Raw genomic sequence first — 22,853 nt, 5'->3', positions numbered from 1 at the left:
AAAGGGAATATTGGACGGTGATACAAACTACTACCGTCACAAGGTCGCAAGGTGACAGACCCAGATCCAGACCCATTCAGCTGGGAAGATATTGTAGAGATTTACTCGGAGGAAACCCAGGCGGCAGGTTGAGATGGGACCGAGGTCTCTCCACCGGCCCTACAGGGATGCTGGGCGGTCAGCCCAGATCCCCAGCAGGAGATTGATTTGCAGGGAATAGAGAGCCATTTCTCCTTTCCCCAGCGGCAGTGTGAAGGGCAGGGAGTGGAGAGCATTGTCTACCCTCCCCAGCGGCAGTGTACCTTGCAGGGAGAGGAAAGCAGCGTCCTCCCTCCCCAGCGGCAGGGTGAGCTACAGGGATGCTGGGCGGTCGGCTCAGATCCCCAGTGGCAGTGTGATTTGCAGGGAATTGGGAGCCCAGTCTCCATTCCCCAGCGGCAGTGTGATATGCAGGGAATTGGGAGCCCAGTCTCCATTCCCCAGCGGCAGTGTGATATGCAGGGAATTGGGAGCCCAGTCTCCTTTCCCCAGCAGCAGGACTCTGTATTTGGAGCGGAGACAGTCGGTCTCCCTCCCCGCGGCTGTAAGTATGTATGGGAGAGGAGCTTGTTACCCCATCTCCTAAGCAGCAGCTTAACGCACCAGGGGGAGACAGTAAGCCCGACAACCATGCAGATGGGACCGTGGTCTCTGCACTTACAGCACAGGGTGTAGGGACATTCGGTCCTGTCCCCCAGCAACAGGGCTGTTTAGCCAAAGGGGAGACAATCTGTCTCCCCCCACAGCAACATGTTGCTTTGTCCAAAGGGGAGACAGTCGGTTTCCCCCCAGAGCAGCATGGTGCTTTGTCCAAAGGGGAGACGATCGGTCTCCCGTTCCAGCAGCACAGCTATGTATCCAAAGGGGAGACAGTCGGTCTCCCCCTCCAGCAACCAGGCTCCCACCAGGCTACTTCCGTGGTAGTGCTGGCACCAGGGCAGAGTACCGCTGGTCTCTGCCCACTCAGCAACCCACCAAGGCAACCTACTATTCCCCCACACAGCCATGGTGAGGCACCTGGACATGGACAAGTTTCTCCCTTACTCGGGTGTAGTAACCATTTATTGTGGTTGGGCTGTACTGCTGTTTCTGTTTTGTGGGTGGGCTGCTGGACTAACCAGGGCACTGACCGGCAGGTGGTCAGATACCCTGTTAGTCTGTTTGGAAAAGGGGAGAGGTGTGACAAGACCAATCTCGCCACTGTGCATTGGAGGAGCCTGGTTGCCTGCCTGCTGCCTTTTGACTATGGACCGGCATTTAAATACTTTATTTTCCTATGCAGAAAGGTCTATTCCTGTATTTCTGCTCTAGCGTTCAGTAGATTCTCGGATTTACTGAATTAACTAATTTAACCCAGACAGCTATGCCATGGAGCCTATTCGTGTAATAAAAGACTTTAGCTCCATGGCAATTGAATTGTATATGTGTGGTCTGAGAGCCATTCAGTAATAATGTGCGCTTAGACCTAAGCTATCTGGGGATATGTTGCATGTCTGTATTTTATGTAATAAATGTAACCTTGTGTATTTTATTGTATTTTACTGTCTTTTTACTGCAATGTGCTTAATGGAGTTTTTTTTTTTTTGTAAATATATTTTTATTGGCATTTCGATAATAAAAAGTGGCATTTCGATAATAAAAAGTAACAATGTGGGACTCGCAGGTCTCCGAATTCAGGCATATCATATTAGCAAGTAGGTACCGTGCCTTGCGGCGGCCGGTCGTAGAGTTATCAACGTTAACATAGATAATCAATATGCGGGCTCGCAGGCCCCCCATTGAAATGGATTCGCAGGTCCGTTTGATGCTTTCGTCCGATTGTCCGGTTTCAGTGTGGGGGAGGGGGGGAAGGTGTGTCTTAGTTCAGGTATTTCCTTGCGGTCTTGAGTTGGGTACCCTGTCTCCCTTGTAATAGGGTTTCTGCGTGTCTAGTTCTATCTGTGTACTGATTTGTGGCCCTATTACGCCTTGTGCTTCGGTAAGTGCGATACCCATGTCAGTAGTTGACTTAGGGTGGTCCATTAGCTGGCCCTCTGCGTACGGTACGTCCTTGCTTCTCTGGTTGTGGTCCCTTCAGGGTCTTGAGGGGGGGGAGGGGAGGGGGGGTTTAAGTCGTCGGGTCGTCCGTAGTCTGTCTGCAGTCAGGGCGTCAGTAGGCGTCTGTCTCTCTCTCTCCTTGTTTCTTTAGTATCTTAGCCGGTCTCTAAAGTCCGGAGTTGCTGTCGTCAGTAGCCAGTGGGTCCAGGTGTTGAGATAGGATTGGTGTGTGTCTTTGGCTGAGTGATAGAGGTCTTCCTGGGACCTCAGTTCCTCCATTTGTGTGAACCATAACTCTAGTGATGGTGTCACTGGTGTTTTCCAGTATTGTGGGATGATTGCTTTGGCTGTGTTGAGGATGCGTATCGTCATTGCTCTTTTGTATTTGGATCGGGATACTCTAGTGTGGTGTAGTAACATTTCAGCTGGGCCCATGGGGGGGGGTCGTCGGAAAATTGTTTCGTCATTGCGTGTATGCCCTGCCAGAACGGGGCTATTTTGTCGCACTCCCACCAAATGTGTAGCAGTGTTCCCCTCGCCCTACCACATCTCCAACATAGTGGGGATTGGTCTGGTGTTATAGCGTTTAGTGTCGCTGGGGTGCGGTACCATCTAGTCAGTAGTTTATATGCTGTCTCTTGCGTTTTGCTGTAGCTGGAGCAGTGGTGTGTCAGATAGCAGATTTTTTCCCATTCTGTGTCAGTAAAAGTGCGGTTTAGAGCTTGTTCCCATTTCCCTTTGAAGTTCGGTTGTGCCACTGGTGTTTGTGACAGGAGCATAGTGTAGATGACAGATACCCCATGGGCTATTGGGTCTGGGTTCAGGCTGATTTCTTCGAAGGCTGTGAGGGGGCGTGTTAGTATCTCCCCTTGTGGGAGGGTGGCTATATAGCTCTGTATTTGTCTGTGTTTCAGGCGCATGAGGAGTGTGTGTTCCGTGGTCGCTCTCAGCTCATTAAGTGAGCTGAGGCCCCTGGCCGAGTAAACATGTCGGAGTCTAGGTATGGGGTCCTGGATTAGTGATCGAAATGCTTTCGGGTCTGCTCCTGGGGGGAAAGCTGGATTGTGTGTCAGTGGGAGTAGGGGTGATGGGTATGTCGTCAAGCTGTGGCGCGATGCCATTCCTGAAGGGTGGCTCTTGTGTATGTGGGGTCCTCCGTCCCCTTCGTCTGTGGTCTTGGGGGTAGCCACGGCAGGGCCGCGACGGGAGTCCCTATCATGTGCGTCTCTACCTGCTTCCACAGCTTACGTGTCCCAGTTTTAGTCCACTCAATGATCCGTAGGAGATGGCATGCCTTATAGTAAAGGAAGAAGTCTGGTAGGGCTAGTCCCCCTTTATTCTTGGGTTGTGTCAAAAGTGTATGTTTTAGTCTGGGTCTTTTACCATTCCACACATATTGACCCACGGCTGTCCGCAGTGAGGCGAAGAATGCGCGTGGGACTATCATGGGGATGGTCTGAAATAAGTATAGTAGCCGGGGGAGGAAGTTCATCTTGACTACCTGAATTCTCCCCAACCAGGAGATGTGTGGGTATGCCCATTCTCGCATTTCCTCACGGAATTTAGTGTGGATAGGGATAAAGTTTTCTCTGTACATGTCCCCGCCAGTTCGCGTTAACCAGATTCCCAAATATTTGATCTTTTGGTTCGCCCATTGTAGTGTAAAGTGTTGGCGTAATGGCTGTTCCCTCTGTGAGGGTACCGAAATGTTTAGTATGGAGGATTTTGTAAAATTAATCTTTAGGTTGGAGATTCTGCCAAATTCTTGGAAGGCCTTAAGAATATTAGGGAGTGTTATTTCGGGATTAGTAACATAGAATAGTAGGTCGTCGGCATATGCGGCTATTTTGTGGTGTGTTTTTCCTAAGGATATTCCGCTGATGTCTGGGTTGTTTCTGATGGCCACCAAGAATGGCTCGAGGGCGAGGGCAAAGAGCATTGGCGATAGGGGGCAGCCCTGGCGGGTGCCATTGTGTATGTCAAATGGTGCTGTTAGTGCTCCATTGACCACTACTCGGGCCGACGGTAGTGTGTACAGCGCTCTTATCCACCCCATAATACCCGGGCCTAGTCCTGTGCGTGTGAGGGTCTGGAAGAGGTAGGTCCAGTTTACTCTGTCGAAGGCCTTCTCCGCATCCGTAGACAGCAGGAGAAGGCCCTCCGGTCGCCGTTTGTGGGCGTGTATCAGGGAGAGGGTGCGGATGGTGTTATCTCGGGCTTATCTCGGGCCAAACCCCACTTGGTCCGGGTGTACCAGTGTGGGTATGTGGGTTTGTAGTCTATTAGCCAAAATTTTGGCCAGTAGTTTTAGATCGCTGTTTATGAGTGAGATGGGTCGATAATTACTACAGTGTTCGCTGTCTCTCCCTTCCTTGGGGATGATGGTGATGTGTGCCTCTAGGGATTGCTTGGTAAACTGGTGTCCCTCTTTTATTGCATTGAACGTGTCTAGGAGAGGGGTGTACAGTATTTCTGCAAACGTCTTGTAGTAGCATAAGGGTAGGCCGTCTGGGCCCGGGCTTCTACCTGGTTTTGTCTGCTTGATTGCCATGGCCAATTCCTCTGGGGTGATCTCGCCGTCTAGGTGTTCCGCGGTGGTCTTATCTAGTGTGGGTAGCGTGTGTGTGTCTAGGTATTCGTTGATAGTATCCAAGAGGCGTTTGTGTGCTGGTTGTGTCTGTGGTCTCGGGAGCGTGTAGAGCTTCGCATAGTAAGCTCTTATCGCTTCTTGGATCTTTGAGGGGTGGCGTTGGAGCGTGTCATTGGTATCTCTAATTCGGTCTATGTAGGTCAATTGTCTACGTTTTGTCAGCATGCGGGCCAGAAGTCTGCCGCTTTTGTTACCGTGTAGGGAGAAGAACGTTTTGTGGCGTCTCGCGTCTCTATGGTGCTTCGCTTGTAGTAGTGTGGATAGCTCCCTGCGTAATGCGAGTAGTTCGCTTAGCTGTTTGTCCGTTTGGTTGTTTTTATTTAGGGTGTCTAGTTTGTGTATGTCTGTTAGTATCGATGTCATGGCGGCCTCTCTTAGTTTTTTAAGGTGGGCACTTTTCTGAATTAAGTGGCCCCTTACTACGCTTTTGTGGGCTTCCCAGGTGATCGTGGGGGTCGTTTGGGATGGTACGTTGAGGGTGAAGTATTCTCGCATGACTTTCCCAATGTCTGACTTGATATCTGGGACCGTGAGGAGGTGTTCGTTCAGGCACCACCTGGCTTCCTTGGGTCTAAACAGGGGTGAAGTTATCGTGAGTGTTACTGGGGCGTGATCTGACCATGTCGCCGTGCCTATTTCGGCGTGTTTGGTGAGTGGGAGGTGGTATTGCTGCATGAAAAAGTAATCTATTCTAGTGTATGAGTTGTGTGGGTGTGAGTGGAAGGTGTAATCCCTCTCATCCGGGTGGTAGGCCCTCCAGCAGTCTACCAGTTTGTGTTTGGTGAGCTGTGATTTTAGTGCTGTCAGTTGTTGTGTTGGGATGTGCGAGGTTCCCGATGATGTGTCCCATCTCGGGTCTAGTGCGAAGTTGAAGTCACCTCCCAGGATCAGTATGCCTTCGGTAAATTTTGTGAGTGTGCGTAGGATCTTTGCCAGGAACTGGTGGTGTCTCCTATTCGGGGCGTAAACGTTAGCTAGAGTGTAGGTTTGTCCCGCTATCGTGCCTTTCAGGAAGACGAACCTTCCTTCCGGGTCAGTCTTAGCCTCCTTTTCCTGGAAGGGGAGCCCATTGTGGAGTAGGATCGCTACCCCCCTTGTTTTGCCGCCGTGGTAGTCACTGAAATAGCCCATGGGGTATCGGTGATCTTGTAGTTTAGGTCTCACCCCTTCCCTAAAGTGTGTTTCCTGTATGTAGACTATGGAGGCCCTAGAGGTGTGGAATTCTTTGAGTGCTGTCGATCTCTTTTCGGGCTTGTTTAGCCCTCTTACATTTATGGATAGGATTTTGAGGTCGGCTGGCGTGAGTGACATGCCTTTCTGTCTGTGAGTCGTCGGTCCGGTTAGTCTGTGTGGATTGCGAGTTGTCGCGGTCTGACCTGTGCGTGGGGTGGGGGGGGGAGGTGGGGTCAGTGGGGGGAGGGGGGGTACTTCGCTCAGTGGCGGTAGGGTGAGGGCGACCAAGTGGGTCCGAGGTGGGAGCCTGGCACCGGCTCTGGGTCTCGTCCACTTGGGCACGTCGCCAGTCCCTTGGGGTAGTGGGAGGAAGGCTGAAGTCTCTCAGCGGGTCGTGGTTTCCCTAGGTCGTCAGTCCTGGGTTACCTGTCCTGTCGTTACTTTCGGGTCTGGGTGGTCCAGTCACGACAGTCCCCTGGGTCTTCCCTTCAAGGCTCGGTCCGGTGTTAGGTCGGGTGTGGTGCGTCCTCGCCTAGGACGTCTGAGCATCTGTATAACATTTATAACATTTAACTCATGTAACATTACATAGCAGACATCATCCAACAGGTAACAATTTGCTAAGGATAACTTGTAGTCCCCTAGTGATGAGACAAATAGGCGGTATCAGTGCCCTCTATTTAGGTGCATCATGCATGGTGATAGGGTGTCCGCCGAGCAAGTTTAACATGCGACATTGCATTTCTATCAACATTCGACAATTATCAACTTGCCTAATGCAACCTATTATCCCCAGTCGGTATCATAGATTGGCAGTATCCCCTGTGTCTATGTGTGTCGTGTTCGGTGGTCAGGAGTTGGGCTCCGCTTCCCGATAGCGGTTCTGTGACCGTGGTATATTATTATCGTGTCTGATCTTCCCTTCCCGTTTTGTCTGTGGCGTTGCAGCGTGGGGGGAGGGTGGTTAGTCCTAGCGTGTCTCCCCAGCCCGCTTGTATGTTTCCCTCTGTCTCCTTGTCGCGGTCAATTATAAGTAGAGTGTAGGTGTGTGGTCCTGTGTGTGTGTTCCCTGTGGGGTTTCCGAGCGAGCCGGGCCCCCGCCTCCCCGCCTGCTCCTGGGTAGGTCGTCACAGGTCCGTTGGGGGTGCGGTTGCCCGGGTCGGTCTGTCACCCCACTACTGCCCTCAGTTCCTCACTCAAGTGAGCTAGTGTGGCCCTGATGTATCCAGTATCCCAACCCGGTCATCCCTCCAAACCTCCCAGACATTAGTGCAGCCGTTAAGGCTGTGTACTTGCGTTTGATAGTGACTACGACAGTCTATTGCGCTATAGCGCGATCAGTTCTGTGGCCTGGTCTAGGAGCAGTGTCTCCGGACATTTCTGGTCGGTCCTCGGCTTGGGTAGGCAGAGGTGTCCACCGGGGTTGGGGTAGTGTCCTCTGGTGCTATGTCCATAGTGGATCACCCTGTCCCAGCGGGGTTGTTAACGTGGTGGTTGGTTTGTGGGGTCCGTCTTGAATGAGCAAGTGTGGGTTAGAGTCTGGGCAGGGTATGTGCCACAGCTTGGCCGTCTCATGGGTCGGGTTCCGTGAGCTAGTTCGGTTCTTGCAAAAGAGTTGGGTTTCCTCCTGAGTGGTTTCGGGTTGTAATGTCTCGTGTTATAGTGTCTTGTGCCGTGTGTGTGCGGTGGTAGGGGTTCTTTGCCTTGGTGCCTCCTGGTTATTGGCCTAGTGGGCCTAGCGCTCGTTGGCGGGTGTTTCTCGGTGTGGGCCTCTCTTCGGCCTGGCTTTCCTGTCCACGTGTTAACGAGTATAGTGCCAGTGGGTCCGGCCATTGTAGTTGTGCCGGTGCAATTTGGAGTTCCCTTGCCACCTCGTCTAGATCTGCTCTCTCTCTGATGTCTAGCGGGCCTCTAGGTGTGTGGACCTGGAGCCCGGTCGGAAAACGCCAGCGGTAGCGTATCTTGTTTGCCTGTAGCTGCCTGGTGAAGGGGCGTAAGGCCCGTCTGTATGCCAGCGTGGCGGGCGAGAGGTCTGGGTATAGTTGCACCTCCGACCTCTTCACGTGCACCTTACCAGCCTCCCGTGCCTTCCGGAGGATGTCTTCTTTTAGTTGAAAATCGGTTATGCAACAGATAATGTCTCTAGGTGTACTCCCAGCTGGGCCCCGTGGTCTGAGAGCTCTGTGGGCCCTGGCCATGTCTATGGGAAGCTTTGTGGGGCGGCCTAGGAGGGTATTAAATATACCTGTGATAGTTTGCAGTACCGGGGTGGTATCATCATGTTCCTCCGGCACCCCACGGATCCTGATGTTATTTCTTCTGCCCCGATTATCCAAGTCTTCCAGGTGGATTGCAATTTGTTGTAATTGGAGCGTTCTGGTCTTTAGGATGTCCGTGTTGGCAGATTGCGCCGACGCCATGTGGTCGCATTCCGCTTCGAGATGGGACACCCTCTGGCGGAGGCCGCTGCATTCTTCTCGCATGGCCTGGAGCTCCGCGGTGATAGAGTTTCGTAGTTCGTCGTTGGCTGTTTTTAGATCCTGTTTGGTGGGCAGGTTGTGCAGGATGGCAAGCCATTCCGGCTGCATTGTCTCGGGGCCGGTTATCAGTGTCTCCGGCTGGTTGTCGGCTGCACGCGGCGCTGGTCGGAGGAGGCCTTCTGAGGCCGTGGAGTCTGTGGAGGCTTGTGAGTCTAAGTCCGGCGGGGGGACCAGGAATTGCCGCATGGATGGGTGCGTGGAGCCTCTGGGGTTGTCAGCAGGTTTGGGGGTACTAGATGCCCTGTGAGATTTACCCATTTTCGGGGTAATAAGGTGCTGTAGGCGAGGAAATATGCGGTGCCTTGTCGGGAGCTCGGGGTTTACGCCGCCATCTTCTTCGGCTTCCAAGCCACGCCCCCCTAATGGAGTTTTGCCTCTCTCCTTGGAGATAATTGGATTACTCCCCAATTATCTTCAGGATAGAAGACTCTGTGGAACTGGTTTTGAGCAGAAAAGCCATGCTTCATTTGGTCACAAAGGACTACGGTCTATCTTTTGAACCACTTGACCAATTTGTATGATTTTTGCATTTGGAGTATGCTGATTCTGAAATTGCAAGTTTTATGTGAATGTGATGCATACTTTTAAAGTTATGAATCATGTGGAAAAACTGTATTTCTCTGTCTGTGATTATTACATTACCCATTGTGTAAGGCAATTGTATCACAGGCAGAGGGGAGGATTTTGTGTGGGAGTGTCTGAGTGTATTGTACGTGTTTATTGGTTGTTTTCCAAAACCCTGTGGGTGGTACTAATGTGTATATAAGAACAATAAACCCACAGCTCTGTCTGTTCACTGCTTGACCCTCAACACGGAGCCTTGTCTCGTTCTTGGGGGGATTTATTGTATGCTGTCCCAGTTTGACTGCATACATATGTTAGAGAGCATTCATATGCTTCTCCTGTTTGGTGGATTGGTGTCTACAGTAGCTGTGCCTGTGTCTCTGGAAGGGAAAGATCTACTAAACAGCTGTTAACCCCTTTTAGGCCTGGGGGCGCCGTTACATAACCCTTACTACTCTGCAGTCTTAGGTAATAGGGATATTGTGCATCTTTCATTATGCCCAAACCCAGGATGCCTTCCAGCTCCCCACCCTCTGGGGAGATAGATACTCCATTATTCATGGGAGATGACCCTGTCACCCCAGACATACCACCCGCTCTGACAGACAGGCCCATCCACCCTGCAGGGGACCAATTCCTGGCGCTACAGCGCTCTGTGACAGATGCCATTATGGCAGCCATTGGGTCCATGTCCTCTACCCTCTCGCATAATATCTCCTAGGCCCTTCTGCCACGTCTTTTGGACGTGCAAATGTCTGGTTTCACGACGCCTATCTCGCGTCCTGCTGTGGACCCGCCTGAGGACGCACCCAAGAAGGCGACCCACAAAACTAAACATCCCTCTGCATCCAGAACTACTAAGACTGGTGTACCTTTGGTCGCCCCAGAAAGCGTGCTGCACACACGCAAAAGAGCCTTTCCGCGCCAGGCAGAACGGGCGCGGCTATGGAAATGTGCCAGAGCAGAACCTGAGAGTGACTGGTGAGGAGGCTATGATTGAGTCGGATGATGACTCAGATGTTGATTCCGCTGAGCTGGGCCTTGACCTCCTTCCCTCTGCTCAGGCAGAGACGTCCGGAGGTGACATGGGGGCACCTCACCCCGCAACCGCGGGGACCGCCCTCTTGGATCCGTTGGGTGAACCTCTCTTCAACCCGGATGAGCTACACCATCCAAGGTCGGCGGAGGCCTATGGCCTATGGTGCCCGAGGCCTATGGTGCCAAATAAGGTCTGCGATACCCCTGAGGTTGACCCAAAAATGACCCAATTCCTGGCAAAATAGGGCTGGAACCCACGTAAAGGTCTAGACTCTGCCCTAAAGGCATGTCAGGATAAGCACCTAGACATATTTGGCCCACTGGCAAAACTTTTTGATCTGGCGGAGGATGCCAGAGCCGGAACGCATATGGTTGACCCCGAAGACCTCCGTGGTTGGGTCCAAAGGGCTATTTGTATTGCCGGGAGTGTCAATACCTCCCTTTTTTATTGAACGGCGTAAAACCATTTTATTCAAAATAGAGCCTAAATTGGCCAACCTTGCCCTCCCAGAGGCTGGGAAGGATGCCCAAGGTTTTCTTTTTGGCGACTCTTTCATTAAAGACCTGGGACGCTTTGTGGGGGCATTTAAAACCTTTGACAAGGCCCAAGCCTCCATGAGACGAGTATTCCAGGGACGGGCCTCCACCAGGGCTGGCAGATTCAGGAGTCGTCTGTCCGGCCGGTCTTACTTTCAGTCTCGTGGCTCGGGACGAGGCTCTTTTCAGCACCGCTCCAACTTCCAGGAGACGAGTACCCGCTCCCTATTCTTCCCGTCACCCGAGCGCCCGTGGCGATCCAGAGGCTTCCGGGGTAACACCGGTTCCAGACGACCTTATGGTGAGTTTACCCATACCACAAGTTTCTTCTCATGTTTATGTAGGGGGCAGACTCCAACATTTTTTCCCAGCCTGGGCACAGATAACATCCGACCCCTGGGTACTAAGCACTATTTGCGGTTTTCACATAGACCTTGTGGGGAACCCTGTAAGTATCCCTCCTCCTCGACCAATTTGCTTCTCCATCCGAGATTGCAGGTCGATCAACGACGAGCTATCTGCGCTCCTCACCAAGAGAGCGATAGAACAGGCACCCCCGGGCTCCACAGGAGTTGTAAGCAATATTTTCCTAGTGGAAAAGAAGGGCGGCCAAATGCGCCCAGTCATAAACCTGCTCCCACTTATTGCTATGATAAGGTACCGCCATTTCAAGATGGAGGGTATCAATTTACTGCGAGACCTACTCCTTCAAGGGGACTGGTTGGTAAAGCTGGATCTCAAGGATAAGTGCCTATAGCCGAAGCATCCTGAGATCTCCTGCATTTCCGTTGGCGGACAGGAACTTGGAGGTTCACATGCCTTCCATTTGGCCTGTCATCAGCACCATGGTGCTTCACAAAATTGCTGCGCCCAGCTATGGCCTAGCTACGCAGTCGAGGCATTTGTCTAATTATATACTTAGATGACATCCTGCTCATGACCCAGGACCGCTTCTTACTTCTGGCGCACCTGCGGCTGGCGATAAACCTACTCTCCCGCCTGGGTTTCATTATAAACCAGGAAAAACCGTGCCTGATTCCCGCCACTCATATGGAATTCTTGGGATTCCTTGTGGATACGGAGGCGGCCACTCTGAGCCTTTCGAGGTATAAGACTCGTTCGATACGCAAGAAGCTCTGCAGAGCTCACATACAGCCACACCTCACCTTGAGGCAACTGGCGCACCTCATCGGCCTCCTCGCATCCTCCATTCAGGCCGTGCTCCCGGGTCCACTCCATTACCACGCTCTGCAACACCTGAAAATAGCTCACTTGAGAGCTGGCACATCCTACACGGACCTCGTGTCCCTAGACAGCAAGACGAAGGATGAGCTCCAATGGTGGATCCTCAACCTATCCGCTTGGAACAGCAGGGCAATCTTCGGCTCCATGCCGGAGTTCACCATCAACTCAGATGCGAGCCTCCATGGCTGGGGGGCTCATTGTTAGGGTGTGGCAACAGGGGGTTGCTGGTCGGAATCCAAATCCCGACTCCACATCAACGCATTGGAACCCTTGACAGGCTCCTTCGCGATCCGCAGCTTCGCGAGGGACCGGGCTCATACATGCATCCGCCTCCGCATGGACAATGTCTCTGTGATGAGGTATGTCAACCACTTGGGCGGTACTCCGTCTGTGGTTCTGGACAGATTGGCGAAAGATTTTTGGGACTTTTTTGCTTAGACCGGTGTTACAAACTGCTATTTGTAACTGGCCCTTTAAATGGAAAATTGCCCTGCTTCCCTGGATTGTGGAGAAGCCTATTTGCCAGCCTCCTTCCTCATGACTATGGCCCCTGGAAGATTGTGCCCCTGAAAACATAACTTTTATTGGGTGTGTATGGCCCTTTAAGAACCGTCTGGGGACATATTAAAATAACCTGTAAAATAACTTGTTCCTGGCTTTCTGGTTCAGTAAATAGGGCTTACTGAACCAAGTACCACACAGGCGGACCACCCAGAAGTTAAAGTGTGCAGGCAATTTACCTCCCAGGCTGTGAGGTTACTGCAGGTTAATTGCCGACCGCTGGGTGGCCGCAGTTCGTGCAAATGAACACGTGGCAGCGGCCATCTTTGTTCATTCGAACGCGGTCAGCGGTGTATGCTAAAGATTCTGTGGAACTAAAATCGGATGCGCAAATACACGAACACCGCTGACCCTTACCTTCTTCCATACTGAACTTGCAGCTCCAGAGACTGAGTCCCGTTCGAAGATGGGACTTAGTCGTTTTTCTGCATGAAATTGACCGACCGCACAGCCCAAATCTATGGAACTGTTTTGGGCAGGAAATTGTGCTTGCGGTCGGTCATAAAGGGACCTCCAGCTAACTTTTGATCCGCTGGAGGGATTTGGCTGATTTTTGGAAGTGTTTATGTTTGATGTGTGCTGAGTCTAAATATGTAAATTTTTTATGGAGATTGAATGTATGGTTTTAAAGTTACACGGTATGTTTAAAAACTGTATTTTTACTGTCTGTGATAATTATGTTAAACCATAATTATATCACAGACAGAAGGGAGGATTTTGTGTGTAATTACTGGGAGTGGTTTCAATGATGTACATGTATGATTGGTTGTTTTGTCTCTCCCTGTGGGTGGTCCTGTATTTACAAAATGGTAATAAAAACCAGGCTGGGTGTTCCAGCACCTCAGACCTCTTCTGACCCTCTAACTTGCAGCCTTGACTCATGTTTGTAGGGAACAGCTATAATCACTACAGGGATTGCTATGCTCTTCATACTCCCTTAGCTACTGAGCTCTTGTAAGAGCTCTTGTTCCTGATCCTGCTTCGCTCTACAGAAGGAAGAGGTTCACCTACTGGAGCCTGGTCATAGGTCCAGGGCGCAGAGCAGATGGCGAGATACCAGCCCGGCAGTGGTGGTTCGTAGAGTCTGCAATACTTATGGTGGCTACGCAGTAGTTATGGTGTCTACGGTGCTGATGGTCCTTTGGTGAGCGCTATGAGCATCCTTTCTACGGTCCAACTTCCAGCCAGCCTGGAGGCAACCGTAACAACCGGAACCTAGTGGTCCTAGCGGAATACCTGCCAGGATTACACAACGTCCAGGCGGACTGGGGTTCACGATATCTATCGGACGACAGCGACTAGAAATTGGACACGAACGTGTTCTCCAGTTTTTCATCTCTCTGGGGCCCTTTTGCTATAGACCTATTTGCTTCCCGGCTCAACACCCAACTCCCAAGGTTCTTCAGCTGGCGGCCGGACCTGGCGGCAGAGGCAGTGGACGCCTTCCTGCAGGACTGGAGCGGAGGCCTCCTATATGCCTTCCCCCCGTTCTCCATGATCCCTCGCTCCCTTGTTCACTCCTACAGACACCAAGCCAAGCTGGTCTTAGTGACCCCATTCTGGGAAACGCAATCGTGGTTCCCCCAGCTTCTCGGGATGACAGTGGATTATCCCAGGCTGTTGCCATCCTCCTAGGAACTTCTACTGGACCCGTTGGGGTGTTGCCACCCCCTCCTGTTGGAGGGTTCCCTCCCACTCCTGACGTGGTGGATTTCAGGGGACCCTGGGAGGCCCAGGGAGTTTCGGACACAACTAGACGCCTGCTGGCGGAGTCATGGGCTCCCGGCACTAGACGGGCATATGGGTCAGCTTGGCGAGCTTGGGCTGGCTGGTGCCTGGCTAGGGACATGGATCCCGTTTCAGCCCCTGTAACTACGGTCCTACAATTCCTGACTTCCCTCTTTAAAGCACGTAAGGCCTACAGGACCATCAACCTCGATGCATCAAGGGTTCGATGGCTGCCCGGTGGGCCAGCACCCCCTGGTGTGTCGGCTCCTCAAAGGTTCTCGCCTATCTCGACCGCCCAGGCTGTGATACACCGCGACCTGGGATGTATCAGTGGTATAATCCTTCCTCACTTCTTGGCCCACTAATTACGTGCTCTCCCTACAACAGGGGGGTCGTTACACTAAGTCGGTAAATGCACAGTGTGGGGGTTCTTGAGGTTGGTGGGGACACTCTTGGGGCACTGGCCAGTTTGGCAGGCTTTCTGTGCCTGGGAGACAAAAAGGCTAGGTCCCTTTTTCCCATGCCCGGGCTCCCAGGTACAGAGAATCTGGGGATGAAGACCCCTGTCATTTGGTGTGGAAGACCCCCTGTGTGTGGGGCGTGCATTCTGTACCTGGGAGAAAGAGACTAGGTCCCTTTTTGCAAGCTCGGGCTCCCAGGTACAGAGAACCCTGGGATGAAAACTCATGTGTGGTTGTGTGGAAGAACCCCTGCATGGGGTTATGCATAGAAGCCATGTGTGGAACAATAAAATTGTGTTGTACTCCCAGCGCTGTGTCTCGTCCAGTTACTAGGGGGAAATGGATGTCTGCTTGCTGTAAGGGTTCATGAGTGGCTGAAGGAAGGTATTAGCGGAGGTAACCGGTCGGGTTACCCGGGGTCTGCTACAGCACCTATTATAATAATTAACAGGGGGGGACATAGTGTCTTCTTATAGTCCACAGCCACGGGGAGCCCAAAGTGATAAAGGGGGGATCTGTTGTCCCTCCCAGCCCTCACCTATGAGTGACGGATGGGGGGTCCTTTGTGATACGCTGTGCAATTTGACTCAGACTGCTCTGATAGGTAAATCTTGAGATTGACAGGTCAGAGTACTCTGGTTAGCTTAAGCCTACGCTCTGTGAGGGGAAGCTTTATAAGCCTTCACCTGGCCTTCAAAGCTCAGTTTGTGCAGAGCACTTACCGAGTTAAGATGGAAAAAAAGATGTTATCTGGATTTTTTTTCTTTTTCACGTTTTTCTTTTTTTTCGCAATTGGGTCTTTATTTTTTGTTTTAATAGTTCGACTTGACAATGGATTTTTATTTGGTCTTTTTGGGGGGATGAAAAAAGATAGAAAAAAAGACGACATCTACAGGGAGTGCAGAATTATTAGGCAAGTTGTATTTTTGAGGATTAATTTTATTATTGAACAACAACCATGTTCTCAATGAACCCAAAAAACTTATTAATATCAAAGCTGAATATTTTTGGAAGCAGTTTTTAGTTATAGCTATTTTAGGGGGATATCTGTGTGTGCAGGTGACTATTACTGTGCATAATTATTAGGCAACTTAACAAAAAACAAATATATACCCATTTCAATTATTTATTTTTACCAGTGAAACCAATATAACATCTCAACATTCATAAATATACATTTCTGACATTCAAAAACATAACAAAAACAAATCAGTGACCAATATAGCCACCTTTCTTTGCAAGGACACTCAAAAGCCTGCCATCCATGGATTCTGTCAGTGTTTTGATCTGTTCACCATCAACATTGCGTGCAGCAGCAACCACAGCCTCCCAGACACTGTTCAGAGAGGTGTACTGTTTTCCCTCCTTGTAAATCTCACATTTGATGATGGACCACAGGTTCTCAATGGGGTTCAGATCAGGTGAACAAGGAGGCCATGTCATTAGATTTTCTTCTTTTATACCCTTTCTTGCCAGCCACGCTGTGGAGTACTTGGACGCGTGTGATGGAGCATTGTCCTGCATGAAAATCATGTTTTTCTTGAAGGATGCAGACTTCTTCCTGTACCACTGCTTGAAGAAGGTGTCTTCCAGAAACTGGCAGTAGGACTGGGAGTTGAGCTTGACTCCATCCTCAAACCGAAAAGGCCCCACAAGCTCATCTTTGATGATACCAGCCCAAACCAGTACTCCACCTCCACCTTGCTGGCGTCTGAGTCGGACTGGAGCTCTCTGCCCTTTACCAATCCATCAATCTGGCCCATTAAGACTCACTCTCATTTCATCAGTCCATAAAACCTTAGAAAAATCAGTCTTGAGATATTTCTTGGCCCAGTCTTGACGTTTCAGCTTGTGTGTCTTGTTCAGTGGTGGTTGTCTTTCAGCCTTTCTTACCTTGGCCATGTCTCTGAGTATTGCACACCTTGTGCTTTTGGGCACTCCAGTGATGTTGCAGCTCTGAAATATGGCCAAACTGGTGGCAAGTGGCATCTTGGCAGCTGCACGCTTGACTTTTCTCAGTTCATGGACAGTTATTTTGCGCCTTGGTTTCTCCACACGCTTTTTGCGACCCTGTTGACTATTTTGAATGAAACGCTTGATTGTTCGATGATCACGCTTCAGAAGCTTTGCAATTTTAAGAGTGCTGCATCCCTCTGCAAGATATCTCACTATTTTTGACTTTTCTGAGCCTGTCAAGTCCTTCTTTTGACCCATTTTGCCAAAGGAAAGGAAGTTGCCTAATAATTATGCACACCTGATATAGGGTGTTGATGTCATTAGACCACACCCCTTCTCATTACAGAGATGCACATCACCTAATATGCTTAATTGGTAGTAGGCTTTCGAGCCTATACAGCTTGGAGTAAGACAACATGCATAAAGAGGATGATGTGGTCAAAATACTAATTTGCCTAATAATTCTGCACTCCCTGTAATGGCAAGTATATATTTTTTTTATTTTCCAGATATTTAGTTTATTAGGTATTTAATTTATTATTAGGGTGAGGGGGTAGATAGGGTATTTGTTTATTGGTGGGAAGACGGGGTTCTTGGTGACCCCTAGTCACTGGGGGGTGGGAGATATTTTTACAATTAGCCAATAGGTCCCCTCCTCATCATTTAGCGCCCCTACCCACCGATAATGGTTGGGGGCTGGGAGAAACAATAGGTTCCCCCCCATTATCAATAAGGGCCATAACCGCCAACAATGGGTGGGGGATGGGTGGACAATGGGTTATCATTATCATTTAGGTTCCCCATCTGGCCTCTCAGCTTTTTTCAGCTCCATAATACTTGTGAGATAGCCATTATATGGCAATCCCACAGGGTTCCAATTTAGGGGGTGATCTACTATATGGCTGCAAGATCGGATAGGAATTCTGAATGAAACAGATGAAACAATCATTTTAGATGGCGCCCAAGTCTAGGTCATTCAGAAAGGGCAGATGTAGGTAACGCAAGAATATGGAGGAGGGGTGAGTATTGTGGGAAAACTTTTTTAGACACAGTAAAAAGAGCTTATTTAAGATTCTCCTTGTCCCTAATTTGCCTTATGTTTTTAGTTACAAATAGAAGATAAGTACGGCATGACAGTGTTGCTTTAAGGTGTTTTTTTTATTATTCATATCACACTGTCCCTCTTTTCTCTAGAGTCCAAAACAGCAAAGCAAGACTATACCAGAGTCTGTGGAAAACCTTTACAGAGAATTACTGCTAATGCTAGAACATTTTGTGTCAACCTGGTCACATAAATGGCTGTAAGTTTAACTCATCAGAGGCACACCACCACTGCCTCCATTCCAACTTACATGCCTGCAGAATTTGGGAGGTGTGAAGAAGCCATGCTGTCTTAAGTACATAAAACAATACTGTATAAAGCCACATAACTGAGGTTACCACAGGAGAGCACCCCTTCTAACATCCACTTCCATAACATAGTATTATGGAAATAGCAGGGACACCCTGAATGATCTTCTACACCAACCTGGTAGGTGATTAGTTAAGAAATATCCAATATTGTTGTTGTGACACTGAAAATCACGAGTATAAACATATTAACTGAAAACAAACAGATAAATGGGGAGTAGTAAATACGTTTCTCAAACATGGAACCCGCAAATACAATATAGAAAAGGTACACGTTACAAATTATGCACAGGTTGTGAGAAAAGCATCATACAACAGGGCAGAAGTGAATTAACTACGGAAGAATACACGTTTGGATGCTCACCAAGTGAAGTGTCAGAGGCAGCAATAGCAGGAATAGCCACAGATACAAGTGACAGATATTATTAAACTGACTCTCCTCCGGATCATGAAACCATCCTCCAGTTAATGCTGCCCACAAGCCTTGCCTGAGTATACGAAGCACCTGGAATGTCATTATTGCCGCAGTGACCGAGCGAGCACACGCCCTTCCCCTCCTGAGTGAACTCCTGCAAATGCGGCAGATAATCAGAAGGAACATTCACTGGAGTCAAGTTGGCAATCTGCGTACGCTTGTGGTAGTGGTGAGGTGAAGCAAGAGTCTCCTCCCCATTAATGTATCTTCTTGCGCAGACTGTTCATGACACACTACTTCTTTAAGGCTAACGCAATTACTTAATCAATAAGAATGACAAGAAATTCGATCATGTGCTTCCTACTTTTTTTCTAAACGCCAGATTCTATTGCATGCTTATTTTAATGATGCTAATGCTTACGAAGTCAGAGAGAGTAGCTATGTTTTGTTACTTTAGTTCAAGGACTTATCAAAGGGTTACTCCGAGTACTATGACCACTTCATTGATTTGAAGTGGTCATGGTGCCTGGAGTCTGTATGTACAGTTTTTCGCTTAAACAATCTGCACATACAGAGATTAAATGGTTACTCCAACCCTTTTTATCATGCTGTGGTGTTTAATGTATAATGCCCTAGTGGGCCCTAGTAGGGTATAAGTATAAAATAAAGATTTTACTCACCTTGGATCCAAATGCCACTTTCGACCCCTTTTCGTGATGTCATAGGACCCACGCCAGATCCAATCACAGGCTTATCTTAGAGAAGCTGTGATTAGACCGTGTTAGCAGTTCAGAGCTCACACACGTGGTCTGGGCCAGCGCGGGGAGGGAGGTGGGATGAAGAGGGAGGGTATTTGAGCGAAGGGAGGGAAATATTTGTTCATCTGTCGGCAGCGTGCAACGATGTGAATTATGCACAGAATTGATATTAGGCAACCTGGAACAGAGTTCTGGGCTGCCTATGTCAAGTGTGCTGGTTGGTGCAACAAGTCCCTGGCACTCAATTAACCCCTTGACGCCATTACTTGCAAGCATGCTGTTTTGGCGTTATACTTGATTCTGGCCTCACCTTTGAGCCTCACATCCAGTAAGTTACCAAGAATTACGCAAGATACTACTAAGGAGTATGCTCTAGTAATTTCTTCTTGATTATTGTAACTCTCTCCTAATTGGTCTGTAATGAATGCTGCCGCCAGACTGATTTTCTTCTCCAGTCGTTTCTCTCACACCTCACCCCTCTGGCAGTCCTTACATTGGCTTCCTGTATCCTATAGTAGTCAATTCAAAGTACTAATCCATACCTATAAAGCATTGAGCAATTCTAGCCCCTCTTATATCTCTTCACAGATCCATTGATATGCCCCATCTCAGTCTCTCTGCTTTGCCCTTTGACCTCCTTTCCGCTGCTCGCATCCGTAGATCCAACTCACGATTGCAGGACTTCTCGCAGGCGGCTCCCATCCTATGGAATATTCTGTCTACTGCCTTCTTCAACCATTTACGAAGTGCCTCAAAACCCATCTCTTTAGGAAAACTAATGGCCTCCCAGAGTAACCCCTACCTCACATACCTGTCCCTTGCTCTCTCCTCAAGGGCAGCACTCTACTCTCTTTTCCAGCTCTGCTTCGCTCCCACTTTATTTGACTGCTATCTTCTGTCCTATTGTGTTTTATACCCCAGCTCCTATAGACTGTAAGCTCGTTTGAGCAGGGTCTTCTTCAACATATCATTCCTGTAAGTTTTTGTAATTGTCCTATTTAGAATAATATCCCCCCCCCCCCCCTTATAATATTGTAAAGCGCTATGGAATCTGATGGCGCTATATAAATGGCAATAATAATAATAATTACAGCGTACTATGTCATCCTGTGCAAAGTGGGCTTAAAAAACGTTACAGTGGCTTATTGTCAGGATTACAGTATGATCCAGCACGTAGAATTGTGTAACACAGAGAACTGATAGGTAACGTATTCCGGACCTTAGAATGGCCTGACTAACATATTAAAGAATAGTCAGGAATAGCCGAGGTCAAGGGACACAGAAAGAGACACAATGATAAGGAAAAGCCAGCAGTTAGGGATGCCAGAAAACAGGGAAGTCAAAATCAATGCCAGAGTCAAATAACCAGAATCAATAACGCACTCTCGGACAACCACAAGAGAAACCACGACAGGGTACTGAGCAAGAGGAGAACTGGGCCTAAATACTCCGCCTGTGGATCTGATTTGTTGTAACTGGCCTCTGACACCAAAGGCATTAACCAGGTTCCTATTTACATGATTGCTGCTCAGCATAAACCCTCCTGTGGATTGATTACTGCTCGGCACAACTTTTCCGGTCAGGACAGCAATGTTGCTCGGCACAACCTTTCCTGTCAGAACAGTAAATGCCATTAATCACATTTCCATGTGCAGATGAATACGTGACATTACCTGAAGAACGCCCACCGGGCGGGCAGGAACAGGCTTGAGAGGAAACTTTGTGTGAAAATAGCAAATCTTGCGGCCAGCATGTATATCAGATGCCGGAACCCAAGAACAATCGGCTGGTCCATAACCTTTCCAATCCACCAAGTACTGTAAAGTGCCCCGAGAAAATCTGGAATCAATTATGGAGGAGACCTCATACTCTTCCTGTCCAGAAACAACTAAGGGAGGAGGGGGGACACTTGAGACAGTATATTTATTGCAAACAAGAGGTTTGAGTAAGGACACATGAAAGGTATTAGGAATTTTCAAGGAGGGAGGAAGGGCCATAGAGTACACAACAGGATTGAGCCTACGAAGGACACGAAAAGGTCCAAAGAACCTAGGAGCAAATTTCATGCCAGGGACTTTGAGAATATAACCAAACCCTTTCACCCACTTGGTAAACAGCACCTTAACGTGTATCAGCATAATGCTTGAAACGGTCAGCAGCAGTACCCAGAGCAGATTGAACTTTAACCCAGGTATCACGGATGGAAACCAGACTGTCATCCAAACAGCTGGTAGGACAGTAGGATGCCGGCCATTATTAACAAAAAATAGACTATGCCCAGAGGAGTCATGGTCAGCATTGTTCCTAGCAGACCAGGCCCAATTGTCTTGAGTGCTATTAACGAAACAACGCAAATATAATTCCAAGGGCTGGTTAGCCCTCTCAGCTGTAACATTGGTCTGGGGGTGGTAAGAGGATGAAAAAGACAATTCAATCCCTAATTGTTTATTAAAGGCCCTCCAAAACCGGGACACAAACTGAGAACCTCTATCAGATACTATATTGTGAGGAATGCCATGCAGACGGACACTTTCTCTTATAAAGATTAGTACCAGGTCTTGAGATGACGGCAATTTCTTGAGATGAATAAAATGAGCCATTTTAGAAAAACGATCCACAACCATGAGAATAGTGGTATAACCGTTAGAACTAGGAAGTTCAACAATGAAGTCCATGGACAAGTGGGACCATGGGACCTCAGGAATAGGAAGAGGTTGTAACAAGCCACAAGGGAGTTTAAGAGGCACTTTGGAAACCGCATAAACAAAAAAAGCCTGCACATACTCCTTAACATCCTTCCTGAGGGAATCCCACCAGAATTACCTCATGATAGCAGAAGTGAATTTATTAATACCTGGGTGACCAGCAGACACATTGTCATGAAACACCTTCATAATATTAACCCTTTCCCCCTATGTAACGGACAGTTTGTCCTGAGGTTTACCGCAGGGCGCCTGAGACTGAGCCTCCATGATGGAGGCAGTGGAGAGGACAATGAAAGGATAGTGGACGCAATGATACATTCCAGAGGAATGATATGGGACGTTTGTTGCTCAAGTATAGCCTCAGTATCAAACTGCCTAGACAAGGCATTGGCCTTCACATTTTTAGAACCAGGTCTATAAATGATAATATAATTAAAGTGAGACATAAATAGAGACCACCTAGCTTGTCTAGAACATAATTGCTTGGCATCTCCTATGTAAGCCAGGTTTTTGTGATCAGTAATGATCAAAAGGGGGTCCTTGGAACCCTCTAAAAGATGTCGCCACTCCTTGAGAGTTAGAATAATAGCCAACAATTCTCTATTTCCAATATCGTAATTGCGCTCTGCAGGAGACAACATTCTAGAAAAGTAACCACAAAGATGTAACGGAGTTTCCTGGCTCTCCCTCTGGGAGATAACTGTCCCTACCCCTGTCTCTGAAGCATCAACCTCCAGTATGAAAGGCTTACTGGTGTCAGGATGTATCAATATGTCGGTGGAGGCAAACCGATCTCGCACCCAAACTTGCAAATGGGGTGAGAGTACCCCAAAGAACTGTTCTAGAACCATAAGTTGGAACAGTTCATCTAGGGTGGTGACTTGGGTGGCTTCCAACCACCCCTTGGCTGCCCGTTGTAAGCGATGTGCCCATTCTGTGTGCGTGTCCCTGGGTAGTTTTTTAAGTTCTCGGAACTTTAGCCGGTAGGCCTCTGAGGTAATTGCATACCTGGCTAAAATGGCCTGTTTTACCTTGG

General features: G+C 48.9%; 1 protein-coding gene across 1 annotated transcript in view; it reads right to left on the bottom strand.

Moving 5' to 3' along the window:
- The window catches only part of PCNX2 (pecanex 2), a 3,673,975-nt gene extending 3,655,499 nt beyond the window's left edge, over nucleotides 1-18,476 (bottom strand). Inside the window, exon 1 of the mRNA XM_063443387.1 lies at nucleotides 18,304-18,476. Within this exon, the coding sequence (XP_063299457.1) occupies nucleotides 18,304-18,456 (153 nt within the window). The 5' untranslated portion in view covers nucleotides 18,457-18,476. The remainder of the gene's footprint in view (nucleotides 1-18,303) is intronic.
- Nucleotides 18,477-22,853: the final 4,377 nt, after the last annotated feature.

This window comes from Pelobates fuscus, chromosome 2, assembly GCF_036172605.1.
Source record: "Pelobates fuscus isolate aPelFus1 chromosome 2, aPelFus1.pri, whole genome shotgun sequence".
Lineage (NCBI taxonomy): Eukaryota > Metazoa > Chordata > Amphibia > Anura > Pelobatidae > Pelobates > Pelobates fuscus.
Note: the sequence above shows the minus strand (reverse complement) of the source record. Positions and strands in the feature narration are given on the sequence as shown.